Source organism: Ctenopharyngodon idella, chromosome 13, assembly GCF_019924925.1.
Source record: "Ctenopharyngodon idella isolate HZGC_01 chromosome 13, HZGC01, whole genome shotgun sequence".
In the NCBI taxonomy this organism is placed as follows: Eukaryota; Metazoa; Chordata; class Actinopteri; order Cypriniformes; family Xenocyprididae; genus Ctenopharyngodon; species Ctenopharyngodon idella.
Window position 1 is genome coordinate 2,198,949 of NC_067232.1, and position 20,896 is coordinate 2,219,844.

Here is a 20,896-nt window from a genome sequence, read left to right on the forward strand (position 1 = left end):
TGAAAATATTGTCATTTGGTATAACCAAAAGTGTCATTTGGTAAAACTGAAATTTTGGTTAAACCGAATGACTTTTGGTGACAAATTTTGTCCATCTTGTAAAAAATGACAAAAGCAGTGTTAATTGATTATAAAACCCACATAATCTCATTGTTAACACTTAATAAAACGTAAAAAAAAATGTCACACTTATTTATCAATTAAATATATATATGATTTTATATGATTTAGTAATCTTTAGTAACATTATAAAAGTATTTTGATCAATTTAATACATCTTTGCTGAATAAAAGTAGTATTTCTTTAAGAAAAACCTTATTGACCCCAAATATATAGTTAAATCCATACAGTACATTTAGACATCTAGCATGTTTCTTTAAGTGTTGTATCTACGTCCTCTTTACCCTGTTCTGATGTCCTTCCAGCTTCCTTATGGGGCACTTGCGCAGATCTCCAGCCATGTCACTGTATGTCTGGGGTCTGCCGGTGTTATCTTTCTCAGAAACTGCCAGGGCCTGGACCAGCTGTTGTGCCGCCCACTGACGATGTCTGCTGGTCAGCCTGGCCGACAAGGCACAGGCAGCGAGTGCATTAGCCAGCTCCAGTGGTCCGACCCGCACCCCCGCTTGAGAGAGAGGCAGACCTGAGGGTGGAGGGCTTCCGCCTTCTGTCCAATGACATGTGGCATTAATAAGGATAAATTAATAGCAAACCATTTATTGGCATTTATAATTGATATATGGGTAGATAAGTGAGTCATTAGAATCAAAACCAGCAGGGTTCCCAAAACTTTGGACCACTGTTCATGAGTTTTCCAGTCATTCATGATTACTGGAAATTAATTTATTTGTTTATTTATTTATTTTTGTAAAGACTGCATTCTCAAGGAACACTTTCTAACCAATGACATATTTTAGAAATAAAATACTTAAATTTACTATAGAACTTTACTTTAGTACTTATGACTTTTCCATTCATAATGTTAAATATCCCTGATACTTCAATAAACAGTTTAAGTAGTTCATAAAACATCAAAAAAAAAAAAAAAAAAAAAAAAAAACCTGAATAATTAATTAAATAATAGAAAAATTTAAAATGAAAATAAATGAATTTTTTTTTAAATATCCTGATACTTGCAGGATTTCCATGACAGTGGGACTTATGAAAAGTGTGTGAATGTTTTATTAAATTACTGAAATTTTAACTTAAAATGTAATAAAAGTATAAAATTAAAATACATAAAAATTGCAGTATTTCCCTGACAAAATAATAATTAAAATGTAATAATCAAAATGTAAAATTAAAATAAATAATTAAAAATAATTAAATTAAATTACTTAATAAAAAATATATAATTTATTAAAATAAATGTATTAATAAGTGTATTCATATTTTATATTTTACTATAATTTTCTGTGCATGACATGTGGCCATTTACCACCATCAAATGACCATAAATATGCAAATGTGGTGTTAAATTAGTGAAATAATAACTTAAAATGTCAATTGTTCGATTAATCATTTTAGGTCCAAAGGGTTTGGCTGACAATAAAGTTTGGGAATCCTTGGTCTAAACTAAACAAAACGTTTATGAAACATGAAATACAAAAAAAAAAATAATAATAAAAAAAAAATAATAATAATAATAATAATAATAATCATAAAATAAAATATATATATAAAAAAATTAAAATCATAAAATACAGGGCTGGGGAAATAAATTGATTCTCGATTCGCGATACAATGACTGGATCGATTCTGATATTTTCCGAATATATCGCGATTCTCTCTGGAATCGATTCTGAGCTTAGTTTTCAACAACAGAATGGCATTTATTGTGTCGAGAATCGATTTATTGTCCCAGCCCTAATAAAATATATGTACCCGTTTAGAATTCTAGTGTAGAATTTTTCTTTACCCTTTGATTCAGCGGATTCGCTTCTTTCCACGTTGTAACGGTATCGGACACCTTTCTCTGTCAGGAGGGACACCAAACTCTGTGTGACCAGGAAGGTGGGTGGGGTCAGTTCTCTCGGCTCCTGCAGCGCACCCTTCAGGGCGGAGCTTTGCCTCATTCTCTGCTGCGGATCAGTGATAGCACTGATGTTCATCCCTGTAGCTGCTGCCATGAGATCCTGAGAGGAAGGACATGCAGGTGAGACAGCATGATTAGGAGGAAGACAGGATGATTAAATGAGCTTAACAGAGAGAATGATGAAGAGCGTAGCAAGGATAATGAGGTGAGAAACATTAGCAGAGGAGTTGAGAGGAAGGAGAGAGAGTGTGTGTACCTGAGTGCAGATGTCCACTAACTCTCTGTAAGCAGCAGGACTGTGGGACACTAAACTGCCGATAGCTGAGCTGAGGAAGGACAGAAAGGCGGAGCCTGTGCGATCGCTCACAGAGCCACGCCCCACCCCCTGCTGGTCCACGCTTGTGTGGACACGCCCCCCTGCTGCCAGACACATCAGTCGCACCAGGATACGGATGTCAGCCAGACCCAGAGCTTCCAGACCACTGGACTGATTACACACTGAACTACTGAAACACAGAGGGACAGAGAGAGCTTTGAGAGACATAATGTACATCGTAATGTACAATGACATATACACATTGTGTATAAAAACAGACTATGCTGCGATGTAATGGACATAGCAATAGATTATCTGTTTTGTATTGTTATTTACATCCGAAATACAGATTACTGCAAAAGAAAAAATGAAGGGCAGGGACTTGGTTCTATCCATGTGGTGTTGATTGGATGGAGACAGATCTAAATGAGAACATGTAGTCGTTTGTAAGAAAGGAGCCGAATAAATGCCTGAAGATGACACACACACACACACACACACATACATATACATACATACATACACACACACATATATATATACACATACAGGTGCTGGTCATATAATTAGAATATCATCAAAAAGTTCATTTTTTTATTATAAATTATTTTTAAAAATGAAACTTTCATATATTCTAGATTCCCCACATGTAAAGTAAAACATTTCAAAAGTTTTTTTTAAAAAATTTTGATGATTAGAGCGTACAGCTCATGAAAGTCCAAAATCCAGTATCTCAAAATATTAGAATATTTCCTAAGATCAATCAAAAAATGGATTTGCAAAACAGAAAAGTTCAAGTTCTTTAAAGTATGTTCTTTTGTGCACTCAATACTTGATCGGCAGGACATATTACAGCAAATGACTTGCTCCTAGCACAAATTACTGCATCAGTGAAGTGTGGCATGGAAGTGATCAGCCTGTGGCACTGCTGAGGCACTATTGAGCCTTCAGATCATCTGTATATTGTTGGATCGACTGTTTCTCATCTTTCTCTTGAAAATATCCCATAGATTCAGGTCAGGCATATTGGCTGACCAATAAAGCACAGTAATATCATGGTCAGCAAACCACTTGGAAGTGGTTTTTGCACTGTGGGCAGATGCTAAAGTCCTGCTGGAAAAGGAAATCAGCATCTCCATAAAGCTTGTCAGCAGATGGAAGCATAAAGTGCTCCAAAATCTCCTGGAAGATGGCTGCATTGACTTTGCACTTGATAAAACACAATGGACCAACACCAGCAGACGTCACAGCCCCCCCAAATCATTATTGACTTCAGAAACTTCACACTAGACTTCAAGCAGCTTGGATTCTGTGCCTCTCCAGTCTTCCTTCAGACTCTGGGACCATGATTTCAACATGAAATGCAAAATTTACTTTTATCTGAAAAGAGGATTTTCGACCACTGTTCACTGTCCAGTTCTTTTTCTCCTTAGCCCAGGTAAGATGCTTCTGACGTTGTTTCTGGTTCAGAAGTGGCTTGGTAGTCCTTTTCCTGAAGATGTCTGAGTGTGGTGACTCTTGATGCGCTGACTCCGGCTTCATTCTACTCATTGTGAAGCTCTCCCAAGTGTTTGAATTGGCTTTACTTGACAGTATTATCAAGCTTGCGGTCATCCCTGTTGCTTGTGCACCTTTGCCTACCCAATTTCTTCCTTCCAGTCAACTTTGCATTTAATATGCTTTGATACATCACTCTGTAAACAGCCACCCCATTCAGTAATGACCTTCTGTGACTTACTCTCTTTGTGGAGGGTGTCAATGATTGTCTCCTGGACCATTGCCAAGTCAGAAGTCTTCCCCATTAGTGTGGTTTCAAAGAACAAGAGATACCCAGAATTTATACTGTAGGGATGGTCATTTAATGAAACTCAAATGTAAATATTCTAATATTTTGAGATACTGGATTTTGGACTTTCATTAGCTGTACGCTCTAATCAACAAATTAAAAAAAAAAAAAACTTTTGAAATGTTTTACTTTACATGTAGGGAATCTAGAATATATGAAAGTTTCATTTTTTAAAATAATTTACAATAAAAAAATGAACTTTTTCAAGATATTCTAATTATATGACCAGCACCTGTACATACATATTATATAAATAAAATCTTAATTGTCTTAACTTGTCTTAATAAAAATAATAATCTTAGATGGATGGATCATTCACAACAACTTTATTAAGATGAATTTAGATAATAGATTGATTTCCATCCATCTCCTGATTTATATAGTATGTACCATTTCTGTACCATATTAAGGTCTGTTCACACCAAGCAACTAAATGATATCATTTATTAACTAAATAAATTAATTAAAATAATTTATAAGTTTACTTTACAAATTACTTTTTTGTACAAAACTAACTCAATCCTGAATTTATTATATATATTTTATATATTTCTTTCTGTAAATGGACTGAGTTTTTTTTTTTTTAAGTTTTTGATCATTAAATGAATAATTTTAATAGAAAACCAGAAATCAACAGGGACCAGTTGTTTAAAAGTAATCGGATTTCGGCTATTGGATTGGACCAAATCTTGAAAATGGGCTGTTCAAAAGGGAAAAAAAAGGATTCTGAAATCAGATTAGATCACAAAATTCAATCTTGATTTTGATCTGGCGTTTTTGATAAAATTATCAGTTTATTGGGATACCTTTGATCCAAAAAATCTGGATTATACTGATCCCATCAGAAGGGTGGATTTCAGGAACAAAAATGTAATAAAACTTTAAAACTTTCTACTATTTTTTTTTTTTTTTTTTAAATATATTTTTAAAAAAAACTTTTTTTTCATGTAATATACATACTAACCTATTTTTTATTTTGCGCTTGATTAGTTTATCTGTTAAAGTGATTAATTAGAAGTAGACATTAGGCTACATAATTAGCCTTTTGGTAACCTACTGTAAACAAAAAAAAAAGATTTTGGTGCCATAAAATAATCCCCAAACAGCTGTAAATATCAAATAAAAATATATTTAATTCAAAGTGTTTTTTTTTTTTTTTCTTCACTGTTTGTAAACTGCATTGGCACAATCATAAGAGATGAACCAGTCAAAAGTTCTTTGCGAGCGAACACAAAGTTTCTCGGGTGAACACCACACAGAGCTTTTCTGAGAGAAGCACTAGTAAAGTGTGTATATGGATCAGGGTGACCCAATCCAATTTTGCTTTGAAAAACCAGCACAAAAGTAAGATGGATTACATGATCCTGGAGAGCAAAACATGGGATTTCCAAATCCAGATCATTCTGATCCAGATTAACTTCTTGAACAACTGGCCCCAGATTATCACAGTAATTTGTATTTATGTGAAAAAAATGTACAATTGTGGGCTAAAAATCTGTAAAATTCTGTGAAATAGATTTAGTAAGATATAGTAATACGTGAAATAATGCTGAGAGCACTATATTGGTAGTTGAAAGTATAATCAAATATAATAAAACTATAGCAAAAGTTTGATTCTGAATTTTCTGTATTATCTTAATTGTTAGTTTTTTAGGAAGGAAAATCTGAGGGGGAAAAACAATCGGAAAAAGAATCATCACAGTATTTCGGATTCATCTTGAAGTTATTCACAAAGAACAATGTGACATTTTCAATATTCCCGGAATTGCTGATGAGTTATTTAGGGGGTTTCTAAACCATTAAACATCTTGGAAAAAAATCAGTCAGAATCTGACAGATCATCACAGTAAAAAAAATTCTGGATTTGTGTAAAGGAGTTTATGATTGTGAGAATGCATTGTGCAGATAAAGTAAACTGTGTTAAACAGAACTGAGAGTACTATACTTGTATTAGTATTTGAAAGAATTAACAAATTGTTCAAATAAAATTAGAGGGCCAAGGGAAGGCTAAAACATTTGTGAATGATGGGTGCGATGTTGATGGGTGAATGATGGAATTCTGCAAGGCTCAGATTGCATCCAGGTCAGTCAGACATTGATGGATCAATCACAGTATGCTATGTCAGATTCGCTGTGAAGGAGTTTACAGAGCAGATGATATTCTGCAGGTAAGTCAGGCGGAGGTGTGCGAGTGGTTGTTACCTGGAGGAGGTCTGTGAGAGAGCTCTCATCACCATACCGTACGCCAGCAGGATCTGAGCGGTGGAGGTGACTCTCCTCAGAGCCAACAGTCTCTCCTGGGGCTCCCGAAGGGATGCTGCCTGCTCCCCTAGACTTAGAGGAACCGAGGAGCTCTTCAGCTCGGTGCTAACAATACCTACACACAATAAATAAACAACAATGTGCTGCATTTCACTGTGATTTTGGGAAGCTCTTACATGCAATATGTATTGGAAAATTTTAAACATAGTTGCTGAATATGAAAATATTACCTTTGTAAAGCAGGTTGTTGTCGCCACTGACCAAGCCACTGACCAGAGCTCCAAGAGGGTCGTGTTCCATGAAGGGGATGGGGTCGGGCACGGGTTTCTTCTCACTCAGACCCAAAGGTCTCAGAAGAATCCCAAAGTCCTCCAAACCTGTAAGCCGGTCCGGGTCTGAGTCTTCCTGGTTACCTGGATCCCACTCATCTAACATACACACAAACATTCAAATCATTACACATTAATTCAAGGCAAGACACCACTGGTATACAGTAGTTTAAGCCCTTAACTGTCATCGCTACCAGGACACTTGGCGCTGTTTTTATTTATTGCCTTTTTTATATCACTTATTTTAGTAATCATCATAAATTAGGTATCATTCGAAAGCTTAAAAATTCATCTTGTGAAAATCGTTTTGAAATTGGACATTGCGTTACCACCATGGAAATGATACTTTAAATCCTTTTAGCGGGCTCCTCCCCCAAGTGGGCGTTGTCATGTTTCATTTTACAAAATTTATTTTAACTACTTTATAGTCAAAACTTTTCTAATCTTGACAAAACACATATCATCACAAAGGTCTGAATCTCAAGCTTCTATATTTGACATCTGTTTTGTGATAGAAGTGATATTTGGACAGAAATGTATTAATTTGTTACAGAAGAATGCATCAAAAAAATTCAATGGAATGTGGATGACACCCGGTGGCCATTTTTAGTATTTTGCCTAAACAAAATCACATGGGAGCTTCAATTTTGTGATATCAACTTCAAATTTGGAACACAACTTGGTTAGACATATGACTTTAATTTTTATATCAATTTTAGAGTAAAAATAATTTCGTAAAATATATATTTTATATAAGATAAAATAAAAATCCATAAAGTACATTTGATTTACAGTAAATTTAAACTTCTATAACTGGGGGTGACAGTTAAGGGGTTAAACAATTTTTACAGAGGGGATTCTGTATATATCTTTTTACCGCTCCATAAATCTGAAAATACTGTCCAACAGCCCGAGAAAAAAAAAAAAAAAAAAAAACATTTTCACCATGTTTTCAGGATAAAAATGTTGCATAAAATCAGACTAAATATGAACAAACCGCTCTGTAAAAACCTTCAGTATATATGAGTGATACTGAAGTGGATGTTTCTGGCTCAGTGAATAAGAAAAAAAGGTTTTCAAAGATATGTATTGTAATTTAAATTTACAGACGCATAAAGTGCAATAAAATAAACTGTTTTCTTTCCACTAGTCTGAAAAGTCTAGTCTAGCCCAAAATCTCAAAATTGACCAGTGCCATGAAAAAGATCAATGTTTTTGCCTATAGTGTCTTGCCTTAATAAACAGCACAGGGTTAATTTTGAACAGAAAAATAACCGCACTAATACCTTCTGATGTACCATCCACCTGACCAATCAGATCAGACGCCAAACCTCTTGTCCTGAAGAAGAAAAAAAAAAAACATCTGGGTTGCTAAATAGAAAAGGTAAATGCCTACAACATACTCATAATTTCCTCATCTTCACCTATCCTGTTTGGAGCTCATAACGCCCATGTTGGAGGCCAGATACTTTTCCCTGCATGCACTGCACAGGAGGTAGTATGGGCTTCCTGATCCGCATTCGCCTCCGAACCAGCCATCCACGTAGGCCCCGTTGCTGCGGTAACCACGGCGACCGGCACTCTGACCGCAACCGGGGTGGTGACGCTTCATGTGGTTGTTGAACTGCAGGGTGAGAGTGTTACACAGCTCACACTCCACCATCTCATGGGGTTCTGGGTGCTCCTCTCTTCCCTGAGACAAAACAGACGCATGTTCACTCAACTATGAGATACAGTGAAGGACAAATGAAAAAAACATTCATATATGGACATATAATATTCACACAACAGAACAATAGACAGATAGAATACAACAAACAACAGGAATAATACATGAAAGATGGAATGATGAAAGAACAGAACAATAAAGTGATAAATGATAGAATAAAAACAATAAATGATATATTTGAAATATAAAATAATGGATTTATGGATGGAAAAATAAATGAGTAAATGAGAGAATGATGCACGATGAATAAATAGAAAGATAGATAGAAAGACAGATAGAACGATGAACGGATGGATGGATGGATGGATAGACAGTGATAGATAGAATGATAGAACAATAGACAGACAGATAGACAGATAGATAGACAGATAGATAGATGGTACAAAAGAGTCATAGAATGATAGAGCAATAAATAGATAGAACGATAGAACGACAGAACGATAGATAGAACGATAGAACGATAGATAGATAGATAGATAGATAGATAGATAGATAGATAGATAGATAGATAGATAGACAGATAGATAGATAGATAGATAGATAGATAGATAGATGGATAGCACTATAAACAATAGATAGAATGATAGATAGAACAATAGACAGACAAACAGACATTTCCAGCACCTCTACCATCCACAGCGTGTCCCTCTCAGAGGTGATGAACTCTGGGGTGAGCAGCTCCTCGTAGGGCTCTTCATGGTACGGATCATCCATGTAGCCCAGCTCTGAGTCTTCCTCAGCAGCAAATGGGTGTGTTTCAGCCCGCTCTGGCCACTCTGCCACTCCCACATCCTGTCTGTACAGTGTTGGGACAGAAATGGGTGACGGGGAGTCTGAAACAGACAAGAGAGGTGAGCAAACTTCAGGGCAGAGTCACTGAAATGTGAATGTGAAATGTGTCTGTCAATGTACAGTACTCACATCCACATACAGTTACATATCCATGTACACTACCATGTACGACTTCCATACCAAGTCAGTACTTAAATTTTAAAAAAGTGACGCTGTGAACACTTTCAAGTGGATTCGTAAACACCTCTGATTGGCCATTGTGTTCATGCACTCAACATACATGTCTGTGATTGGCTACAATGATCAACGCACAGAAGTGTTTGAATTTGAAGGTGTGTGTCTGTGTAAGTGCTTGGTGAAGAGCATCATTGATGACTATTTATAACATGTTTTTGAAGCGTTGATCTTTGTAGCCAATCACAGACATATATGTTGAGCATGTGAACACAATGGCCAATCAGAGGTGTTTATGAATCCGTACAACAGCGCTCAAAGCATCACATTTTTAAAATGTCAGTAACGACTTGGTATCGAAGTCGGTACTTTTGACACTACTGTACGTTAGTGCACATTGTGTGAAGATCTGACCTGCTCTCCTGAAGGATGTTCTCTGACCTACTCCGGACCGCTGTCTCCGTGCAGGTGGAGGTCTGTTCCTGGTGAGGTGAACATCTAAGAAGTTCTCTCTCTCCACCAAGTCCAATCCTGCTAACAGACTGGAAAGCACATCAGAATACACACAGTGAATAAATAAAATATTCCATGCAGTGTGCTCTGTTGTATAACATTTTTTTTTTAGGATATTCAGTAGGTCATTGTGATCTTGCAAACAGAAAATTAGCATACTGTGCTACAATATATACTGTATACTAGAAATGGTTACAGTAGAATGCTATTCCGAAAACAGACACTAGATATGTTTTCATCCAAAGTTGGAAATTAAACTTAGGTGCAAAACTGGAATATCGCAAAAAAACATTTGTGAATAAAACACAGCTTTCATGGGAAATTAGCACAAAATATCTGTAATAAAAATGAAAGTTGCTGCAATTGTGGAAGCCACTGTGGCTCTTTTTTCATACATTAGAAATGACTTGCGCCTCAGAACGCACAGACGAAACACAATAAACCCTGTCATGTTAATGTATGCTGTGTTCTGAGGCGGATGCCTGGTGTTTGGGAACACAATTGTGAGAGAGTTCTAGGAAGTAATTATACCAAATCGTTTTGATGACAGACTTTGGGCTCAGGCATTTCAGAATGACTAAACCAACATTGACTGTTTAGTCCAGTCATCCAGTCATCACATCATCTGTTGAGGTAAAGTCACAAGAGACTTTTTGTTGGGCAAAGAGGGATTTATTCTGTAAACGAGTTTTGATTGCAGTTTTTCAGAAAAAAAAATTAATCAGTTAAGTTTTTTTAAGCACATTTTTAAAAATGTATTTCCAGCAAATGCTTTTTTATGCAATATCCCAACATTTGCAATACAGTTAGGTGGATGGAAACAGCTACTAAAACCAAGTGGCAGTTAAAATATCTTGCTATCAGTTGCGGTTGATTAATATGCAAGAGACGTGATTTATCATTTGTCACTTTATGTTGTGCCTGGTTGAGACGTGGTGTATGTGTGAATTCACCTCTCGTTGGGTTCTCTGCTCTCCTGTAGGGTCAGAGGAGCTGGAGACTCGGGGCACTGGACCGTCTCAGGCCCTTCAGATGAGGGTGTATCAGTGGTGCCCCCTGCAGACGAGCCCTCTCCCACCTGCTGCTCCTCTGTGATGGGGTGTTCCAGCATCCAGCTCGCCAGCACCTCGATGGTGCGTGAGTCCACCTCTCCAGTGACCCCTAAGAGATATCACAAAGAGGTCAGGGAGAATACAATAAAAGTTTGGACACACTTGGCTGAATATATGTTTCTCGTGAACTTTAGGTGTATATTTAATGCTTGAAATTAGTCAAACATAAATTGTGTTTGAGAATACACTTCTATAGAAATCTATAAATTTAATTTAAAAACAAAAAAATGGAAACTGACTTGAACCAGATAGTGAAGGAAAGACAAAATTTTAAATAAATAAATATAAATATATAAATTATTTACTTGAATTTTTTTTTTTTTTTGGAACTGACCAAAAATAATTAAAAAAAAAATAATTTTTAATATTTTTGTAAAACTATACTGCTCAAGAAAATATAAGTATGCAATAATTATACAAAAAAATATAGTGCATAAACACACACACACACACTGAATTTACACACACACACACACACACATATTATATATGTATATATATATATATATATATATATATATATATATATATATATATATATATATATATATACACACATATATATATATATATATATATATATATATATATATATTATACATATCAAAATAAAAAGTGCATATATATATATATATATATATATATATATATATATATATACACACACACACACGCTATATATACACTTTTTATTTTGATTGCAATAAGTATGCAAAAAAATATGCAAAACATTATGAAAACATTTCTAAAGAATTTACTAAAACTGTGAACATAATTATGATAACACTAAATAAGACTTCATGTGGAGCTCCACTAATATTTCCCATGATTCAGCTGAGCGTTTCAGTGGGGAAGAACAGTGAGGGGTAAATTGAAGCAGGATCTCACAGGGGAAGTGAAATGAGTGAATTACCAGTAAATAATTATTTAGTGACAAAAACAATCAAATGCAGTACAAAACTCAACATAATTATCCAATATTTCTATTTGTGAATGACTGTATTGTAATCACAGGTTTCTAATCTTTGAAAATTTAATAAAACTGACTATTGTAACAGTATTAGGAGTTTAACAGTCATCTAATAACATGATTGACTCATTCTTAAACAGGTAAGAATGAGTCTAGATGTTGCAAGCACTTGTTGTACCTGCTGCCTCCATGGCCCTGTAGATGTGTCTCATTGAGAAGCCCATTTCAAGCAAGCGAACTGGGACAAACATTTGGGGCTGTTCTGAAGGACAGAAATAAAAATTATTAAGTGATGAATCAGAATGTGTCTGGACTGGGCTGACTGATCCAGTCAGGAAAATATGATTCTTTCTTCATTTATTTATAAAGTATCTGCATTTAAAAAATAAAGCGCAGGTCAATGTGCTAGAGAAGGCTGGGGACTTAGACTACAAATTATCAACTATTATTATTCAATTATTCTTTTTCTTTTTTTTTACTATTTTTATTAGGTATTTTTATTTATATTTTGTATTTTATATTTAATTTTTTTTTTATTTTATATTATTGTATACTTTATATTATATACATTTTTTTTATTACATTTAATAAAGGTTAATATTTGAAACCACATTGGAAATCAGAAACCCTTTTAATTTAAATATGAAAATAAACAATTGGGAAAAAAAAAAAAAAAAAAAATTAAAATCAAAAAATAAATACCTAAGATAATTAATCTAAGTCACTAATCAAATTTGTGATATTAAAAATAAAAACAAAAAAAGTTTCAGAATGTCTTATTTTAAGTTTTATTTATTAATTTAATTAAATTTAATAATTTTTCAATTTATTTTTCACTCAGACTGATATGCTGATAATATAATTAAATATATTAAGTGCATAATTATTATGTATATTTAAATACATATATATTTATTACATATAAAAAAATGGTATATTTATATATAAAATATTTATATATAATATAAATTATATAAATTTTCAAATTTTTCTTAAATATGTAGATGTATGTGTTTTTTTAAGAAAAAATTGCATATATATATATAAATAAAATTATTACAAATATATTTATTTATTTACTTTATTATAATAACAATATTTTCATAAAAATTGCATAAAATTGCATAAAAAATATAAATATATGTATAGAATCAATTGGTCTTGTATTTCTTTGTAAGATTTAAGGTGCAATTCAACTGGGTGTGAAGATGCAAAAAAAAGGCAAACTAATTTCTTGCAATCAGTGAGTATACGACAAACAAAATAAATAAAAACTTCCAAAGCAAGACTCAAGTGTAAAACATGCACAGGCCATCAGTGTTAAGTTGAAGGAGACATCTCAACGTCTGGTGCTACATAAATCAATCTTGATGTTAGTTTATTAAAAACAAAACAAAAAACAGATAACCATGTCCAAGGTCACCACATGCTAGACATCCAGTTTTACTTGTCCCTTATATTTCAAGAGTTTGTCTGGGCGTTATTAAACCTGTGCTGTCAGTCTTACCCACAGGGGTCCTGGTCTGACCGCAGGGCTCCAGGAAGCTGGTCTGCTGCTCAGTGAAGCCCTCACAGGATGCTGAGCTCGTCAGGCTGAGCCCGGGGGGCAGAACCGGACTGTGGACGAGCCCTGCCAATGTGGGAAAACGGGCCAGCACCATCCGCCTAGAGGAGCCCAGCCACACACACATGCACACAGACACAGGAGAACCGCTAGCACCAGTTCTAGAGCAAACCTTCAGTATGAGCGTGTGTTATATTGAGGTGTTAATCACCCTAGAGTCATTCAGCCATGCTCAGCACTTCAGGTTAAGAGAGGAGCTTTGTGGGGTTATAACACACACACGGTCACAGCTTTACACTTACACACTCACCTGTATTCTCACTCACACTCTCAGTAACCTGTGTGAGTGTGTGTGTCTCAGTTGACAGCGATCTGGAGTGAGAACATCCAGACACGTCAGAATTTACCAAGCGTGTGTTAGACTGAAACCCTTTCTCATGTTCCTTTCTTTAAAGTGACAGTAATTACAAACTATACACATTTTAAGAGCCAGAACAATTACCTTTCAGGAGATGTCATCATAAAACTGGCATCACTTCATAGTACTTCATAATTATTTCACTGATTCATAGGTTCCTTTAAGGCCATTTCACACTGCACCGGAAGACGATGACAGACACATTCGTCGGGTTTTGTCGGAACAGTGTGTTACTCCTGTCTAATAATTATTATATCGTTGTTGATTATATATTTATGAAATAATATATTATATTATAGCCTTATATTTTCTATTCTATTCTATTTTTATTACATAATATGTTGACACTAGTGGTGCAGATATTGTACCCGTCACCTTGAGTGCTCACTGCAATGAAATCATGCACAGAATAGATTGGGATTGGACCAAAGAGAAACTCACTGTAGCAGGTTGATGGGCAGGAAAGGGTTAAAGTTCTCCAGGCCGTCAGCCTGCAGTGCGGTGAGGAGGGAGGCTGTGAGGTCATTGGTGGAGGGTGAAGCTGACTGGCCAAAGATGGCAGTGCCCTCAGAGCCATTGCTGTAAAGCGAGACTGAACTGGAGGATTTGGACACGGGCTGAGAGGAAGAGTGACCCCCTGAATCTATGTACACAAACACACATGAACAAGTGGTAATATTAATTAATACACAAGAAAACAAATCAATTATTATTACTTAATAATTATCATCAGCAGCAGCAGCAGCAGCTATTTTTACAGACTTTTACTTTTCTAAGCTATATGAAATATTACTACTACTACTACTACTAATAATAATAATAATAATAAACAAAATTATATTAAATGATTATATTAATTATATTAATAAATATATAAATAATAAAAACCTAAATAAACAAACAGCAGATAAAATAATTTATTATTATTAGCTATTTTTTTACAGACTTTTGCCTTTCTAAACTATGATAGTAACAACAATAATAATAATAATAATAATAATAATAATAATAATAAGTTAAATTAAATTACAATATTCAAATTATATTAATTAATTAAAAAACAAATAAACAGTAATAATAATAATAATAATAATAATAATAATACTGTATTAATAATAAATTACATTATTATATTGGAATTATTAATTAATAAATAATTTAAACAATAAAATGAACACTAGTAGTAGTAATAATGATAATTTATTCTTACTATTATTTTTATATAGCTTAAAAAAGCTAATAATAATAATACTGATATTAATAATATTAACAATAATAATAATAATAAATTAAAATAGTATATTAAAATGAAAACAAATAAACAAGCATTAATAATAATAATAATAATAATAATAATAAATAAATGTATTATTATTAGCTATTCTTACAGACTTTTGCCTTAACTATATGAAATGATAATAATATATAAATAATAATAATAATAATAATAATAATAATAATATATAAAAATAAATAAAAATATATTATAAAAAATATAATATATTAAATTATATTACAAAAAATTTAATTATATGAATTAATAATTAAAAAACAAATAAACAGCAATAATAATAATGTAGTAGTAATAATAATAATAAAATAATGTATAAATAATACATTACATTATTATATTAGAATTATTAAATTATATTAATTAATAAATAATGAAACAATAAATGGACAGTAATAATAATAATAACAATTTATTATTATTATATAGCTTACAAAGGTAAAAGTCTGTAAAAATAGCTAATAATAATACTGATAATAATAATAATAATATTATTAATAATAATAATAATAATAATAATAAATTAAATTATTAAATTAAAATTAAAAACAAATAAACAAACAGTAATAAAAAAAATAATGTATGTAATGTAATTTTAATAATGTATTTTTATTACTCCTACTCCTACTCCTTCTCATTATTATTTTTAAACAGTAAATGTGGTAAACAACTGAATAAACCGTATTCAGCTTTTTATCTTGTTCACGTGTTCATGCAAAAGCAACAAACCTTTGTGTTCCTTGCTTCCATCCTCATGCAGTCTGTTCAATGCTCCTTTAAAGATGATGATCTGGGCCCTCTCGAGGTCTGATAAAGCCATGGCCTGTTTAATCGGACAGGGTCTGACGGCCCACTTCACCATGCTCCGCACCACGAACTGTAGCACAGAGCGCAGCTCGGCGTTCTCCTCCCCACCAGCAGAGGTCCTCGCTGAGTCAGGGCTAGTTACGCTGACCCCTGCATCTGATTTGGGAACCAGGAGAAGATCTGTGAACTTCCCGCAGCTCAGAATGACAGCCAGAGATTTTAGCGCCCCCAGGAGGAGGTAGGAAATGCGGACTGCACGAAGTTCCAAAGCAAAGAAGTCCACCCTGGGTTGGGGTGCGAGTATTGGCGGACAGGGGGCACTACCACGTTCCTCGTTTGACTGTGTGAGGGTTCTTCTGAACATGTCATCTTGGTTCTCCTCTCTCCTCTCCTCTGCGTTATTTCTGTCCTCAACCACCGGACAGCTCATTCCTTCTTCGTCCATCATAATGCGAGCGATGTCCTCATCCAAACGTCTCTCCAGCTCACTACGCGGGCCGCCCTCTGAGCTGATTCGGTTCCTTGGCAGTGCAGAACTTCCAGATGATCCGGAAGGAAGCTCCTGTTCATTCAAGATGCCGGTCATCAGGATGAGGTCGAACAACACAGGCGCTTTGAGGCCGCAGCAGCGGGACACGTCCAGCTGGGGGATGTCGCATGGCTCCAGGGAGGAAAGAGGTGTGTCGCTAGGTGACCAAGAATTCAGGAAGCTTTGGGTTAGTGGGACCACAGCAGGTCACAAGCAGTATGAAGATGAGGAGAGAAGTGAGACGGTAGGGGCAAGACAGAAATAAAAGAGTGGAAAGGATACCATGATTAGAAAAAAATGAAGAGGACAAAAGACAATACAAGAAAAGGGAAGTGAAGAAATCGAAAAGGAAAGACGCATGCAACTGGTAAAAAGAACAGGACAGATATAACATACAAAATATACAAAAATTACAATGGCGTCTGAACACGGAACCCAATGACAGTGCTGGAGAACAATAAAAATATTTTACTCTAAAACAAGGGTTTTAGGGCAAGGACACCAAAATATGAGGGACCTCTTTCTTAAAATATAATGGCAGCTAAATATGTTTATGCATTAAGATCCATTTGTTATGTGTGAGAAAAATATTAAACGTCATATTATAAGGAAAACATCTTTTTTCTAAAATGAAATAATTGGCTTTTTTATTGTCACTGCACTAAATTAAAAACAAACTAATAAAATGTTATTAGTTGGAAAATGTGAGTATTTTTAAATGTATAAACATTTAAAATAAATTAGGGCTGCACAATTATTATTAACCCGAAATCGCGCTTAAACCGGTTTGAACTCGCAAAGGCTGCGATTTATTTTATGCGCAGCTTGTCAGTAAAGCGCGGCTCTGTGAACAGTAGTAAATGCTGCTCTGTCTGAAAGCCAGTTCGAGTCACTTTTGAAAAAGCAACATGCGTCAAACATTTTTCCAAACATGAGAAGCATTTATGAACCTCTTGTCCAACAAAAGAGATTTAATAACAGGTTTTTACTCCAAACTCACTTCATAACGACAGTTGAGTGTTTGAAAACATTCTTCTGTGAGATGATGTGGCTTCTTACACAGAATAAGGCACACAACATATTATTTTATAGTATTCTATACAGTGATAAAGGCTATGTCGATTAGCATTGCATTATAAATATATTTTATTGCGTGAGAGCGCCCTCTGGCTTTCAGATCACAGTGCCGTGCTTCAATGACAAGCTGCGCATTATAAAATAATAATAATTTTTAAAAAACGCCAAACACCTTTGCCAAATCGCTTTCAGTTTATTTTCAATTAATCGTGCAGACGATGCAAGCTGCCTCTAAAAACACGAATGATTTAGAAGAACAACATAGTGACGAAACGCGCTCTGTAGATTGTTTGTCCGTTTAGGGCTGCTGTAGAAACACGCCGGCGCAAAATGACGCCTTGACATGGAGGGGGACCCGCAGTGTATGAGATAGAAATGGCTCATTCTAAGGTAATAAAAACATAACAGTTCATTATGTAAGGTCTTTATACACCACTGAAAACATAGTTATGTATATTATATTGCATTTTACACATTGCACCTTTACATTTTATGCAGACCCCCAAACACCCTCAGAACCCAGTTTGAAACTGTATGTTTACACCGAGCATTTTCATTGTGAATTTTATTCGTTCTCTGCTCTTGGCGTGATAGGCTCTTGCTCCCTAATTTTATATTAAAGCATATATAGTGATTACAATACAAACTTTCAATTATTTGCACGTCTGTAAGAGTACTCTATATGTGTGTATATTTGTGTGCTTACCTCACAGTGAAATCTGTCTCTTCCCACTGAAGCTTAGCCAGGGGGCTTCCGTCTTTCAAGACCCCGAGCAGGGTCGCACGTCGACCGCTGGGTTTGTGCAGGCAGGTCCCCCCTGCACGGAGACCGCTGTCCACCCCTCCGATGAGGGCCATGACAGGCCAGACCTCAGTGCACAACACACTGAGCTGGGCGTCAGAGAGCCCTGCCGGGCCAGAGAGATGGTCTGTTGACATCCCAACATCTACCCAAGCAGAGCCCCTCTCTCTGTTCACCCCACATTTCTCATCAGACTCCCTACTGGCATGACCTGCTGGCAGGGGACAGCATACAGAATACATTAACCTTTAAATAAGGACTCTGTTCTTCATTTTTTTAAATCATCCTCTGTGTGTGCATGGACATTTTACTGTTTTCCTACAATTACTGTTTTTTGTTTTAAAATAAACTTCGTTGTTTTAAAAAATGTAAGAGTAAAGTTGTAAAATCTTACAATGAAAGCTTATTCGCCATCCAACTGTCATTCATGGCAACATTGTAATATTTGCATAATGAGTTGTAATTGGTCTTTTTCACACTTTGCTTTGCAAGTAGTACAGATATTTCCTCTAGGAAAGGCAAATCTAGTGTGTTACTGTATATTGTAGCCAGTATTTTAGATCATTTAGTAAGTTTAGTAGGTCCCATGATATGGTTGATGAACATAACTGACATATTGACCTATTAAAAAAGGCCTTTTCCATAAAGTATTTAACTTAAAAAAATTAATTTATATTATGCTACTGCGAACAAGATATGTAATCAACATTTTAGGTCCAGATAAAACACATTTTAAATGTATATTAATATATTTTGTATACATTTAAATACATTGTATATATATTTTGTATTTTATATTATTTAAATATCTAGTTTATTTCTAGAATTTTATTTTGCAATGATGAATTCCCAATCATTCTATATAAGACTACATACAATATAGTAATACTTTAGTTTAGGGTCCAATTCTCACTAACTAGTTGCGTATTAGAATGCATTTTACTAGGATATTGGCTGTTTATTAGTACTTATAAAGCACATATTAATGCCTTATTCTGCATGACTATATTCTACATCCCTTAAACCTACCCCATACCTAAACTTAACAACTATCTTATTAAGTATTAATAAGCAGTACTTAGGAGTTTATTGACGCAAAAGTCGTAGTTAATAGTGAGAACTGGACTGTATATGCTATCCAAGTAACAGTTTAAGCAGATGAGTTAACTGACCTATCTTGCCATGTCCCTCCCTCATGAGAGGGTTGATGAGCTGTAGTTTGTTCAGCATGTGCTGGTTGATATGTTGAACCCAGTCATCGTTCACATACAGTCGTCTTAGCAGCTGAATTGTGGACTCCAGCAGAACCGTCGCCCGCGGGCTGCACAGTGGCTCCCCTGGTAAAAGATCGCTAGGCATGCCACGCATCTGCAGGTCACACAGCGCCACCTAAAGTCCATTGAAGGAACAAGAGGGTTTTGCAAGTTTAAAGTTGATTTGTAGAGATTTGCTCATTTATTTTTAGCAAGCTTATTATGAATTGTGTTTCAGTTCTGGCATCAATTGCTTAAAATGGGGCCACTAGTGTATAGGTTTAAGGAGCTGACCTTTTCTCCAGGGTTGCTGCTGTAGAACAGAACACAGGGGTAGAGTTCCACGGCATCCACTCCTTCAAACGCCAACTTGGGCTCCTACACACACATAAAAACAATTACAGGACTTCGGAACTCAGTTTGCCCACTGATTTACATTTCAAGTTCATTAGACTATATATTTTATCATTTTATTTTGTATTTATTCGTACAAAATTATTTTCCATAGTAATACAGCTTAACCTAAAATATTTCTTAAAATTTGCCAAAAGGCTACAATTCAAAATTACAATTTGCGATAGAAAAAAAATACAAAAACTACAAAAGTAATTTTGGCTTTTAAATCAGATATACATATACACTTCATAATACATCATAATATTTCCAAGTGAAATATTACAGGACTTGATTTTATCCATTGGGACTGAATCATTAAAAGGTATTATTTTTCTTAGTATTAATTTTTTTTTTTTTTTTGGCCCATTCTGGCAAAAGTGGTTACACAAACTGAAAATAAAAAACTTCTGCAATTTCCATTTTAGGTTACTACAAGAAAAATATTTTTTCCTTAAGGACATTTGTGCATATTTATAAAAAAAAAAAAAAAAAAAAAAAAAAAAAAAAAGATTAACCCTGTAAAGCCTGGCATATAAAACAACAGAATAGTTTATATGGAATAGTATAATGTGTATATGTGTTTGAGTATCATATTTGATACATCAGACTTTTATGGCTCATATAGTATTATATACATAGGAGAATATAGAGCTCACACTCGAGAAGTAAACAAAAAAAAAC

General features: G+C 34.6%; 1 protein-coding gene across 11 annotated transcripts in view; it reads right to left on the reverse strand.

Moving 5' to 3' along the window:
• Positions 1 to 20,896, reverse strand: part of LOC127524980 (probable E3 ubiquitin-protein ligase HERC1) — a 75,775-nt gene that overhangs the window by 20,961 nt on the left and 33,918 nt on the right. For 3 of the 11 annotated variants that reach the window (XM_051917098.1, XM_051917094.1, XM_051917102.1), the window contains exons 35-51: positions 20,114 to 20,197; positions 19,739 to 19,955; positions 18,471 to 18,780; positions 16,081 to 16,868; positions 14,502 to 14,703; positions 13,586 to 13,743; positions 12,257 to 12,340; positions 10,950 to 11,157; positions 9,898 to 10,025; positions 9,142 to 9,350; positions 8,213 to 8,481; positions 8,075 to 8,127; positions 6,690 to 6,887; positions 6,400 to 6,574; positions 2,292 to 2,541; positions 1,919 to 2,135; positions 405 to 667 (exon numbers count right to left, since the gene is read on the reverse strand). In XM_051917098.1, the coding sequence (XP_051773058.1) occupies positions 405 to 667; positions 1,919 to 2,135; positions 2,292 to 2,541; positions 6,400 to 6,574; positions 6,690 to 6,887; positions 8,075 to 8,127; positions 8,213 to 8,481; positions 9,142 to 9,350; positions 9,898 to 10,025; positions 10,950 to 11,157; positions 12,257 to 12,340; positions 13,586 to 13,743; positions 14,502 to 14,703; positions 16,081 to 16,868; positions 18,471 to 18,780; positions 19,739 to 19,955; positions 20,114 to 20,197 (3,813 nt within the window). Of the gene's footprint in view, positions 1 to 404; positions 668 to 1,918; positions 2,136 to 2,291; positions 2,542 to 6,399; positions 6,575 to 6,689; positions 6,888 to 8,074; positions 8,128 to 8,212; positions 8,482 to 9,141; positions 9,351 to 9,897; positions 10,026 to 10,949; positions 11,158 to 12,256; positions 12,341 to 13,585; positions 13,744 to 13,952; positions 14,015 to 14,501; positions 14,704 to 16,080; positions 16,869 to 18,470; positions 18,781 to 19,738; positions 19,956 to 20,113; positions 20,198 to 20,896 lie in introns of all 11 variants that reach the window. The other 8 variants (XM_051917105.1, XM_051917095.1, XM_051917103.1 and 5 more) reach the window with 7 other exon arrangements.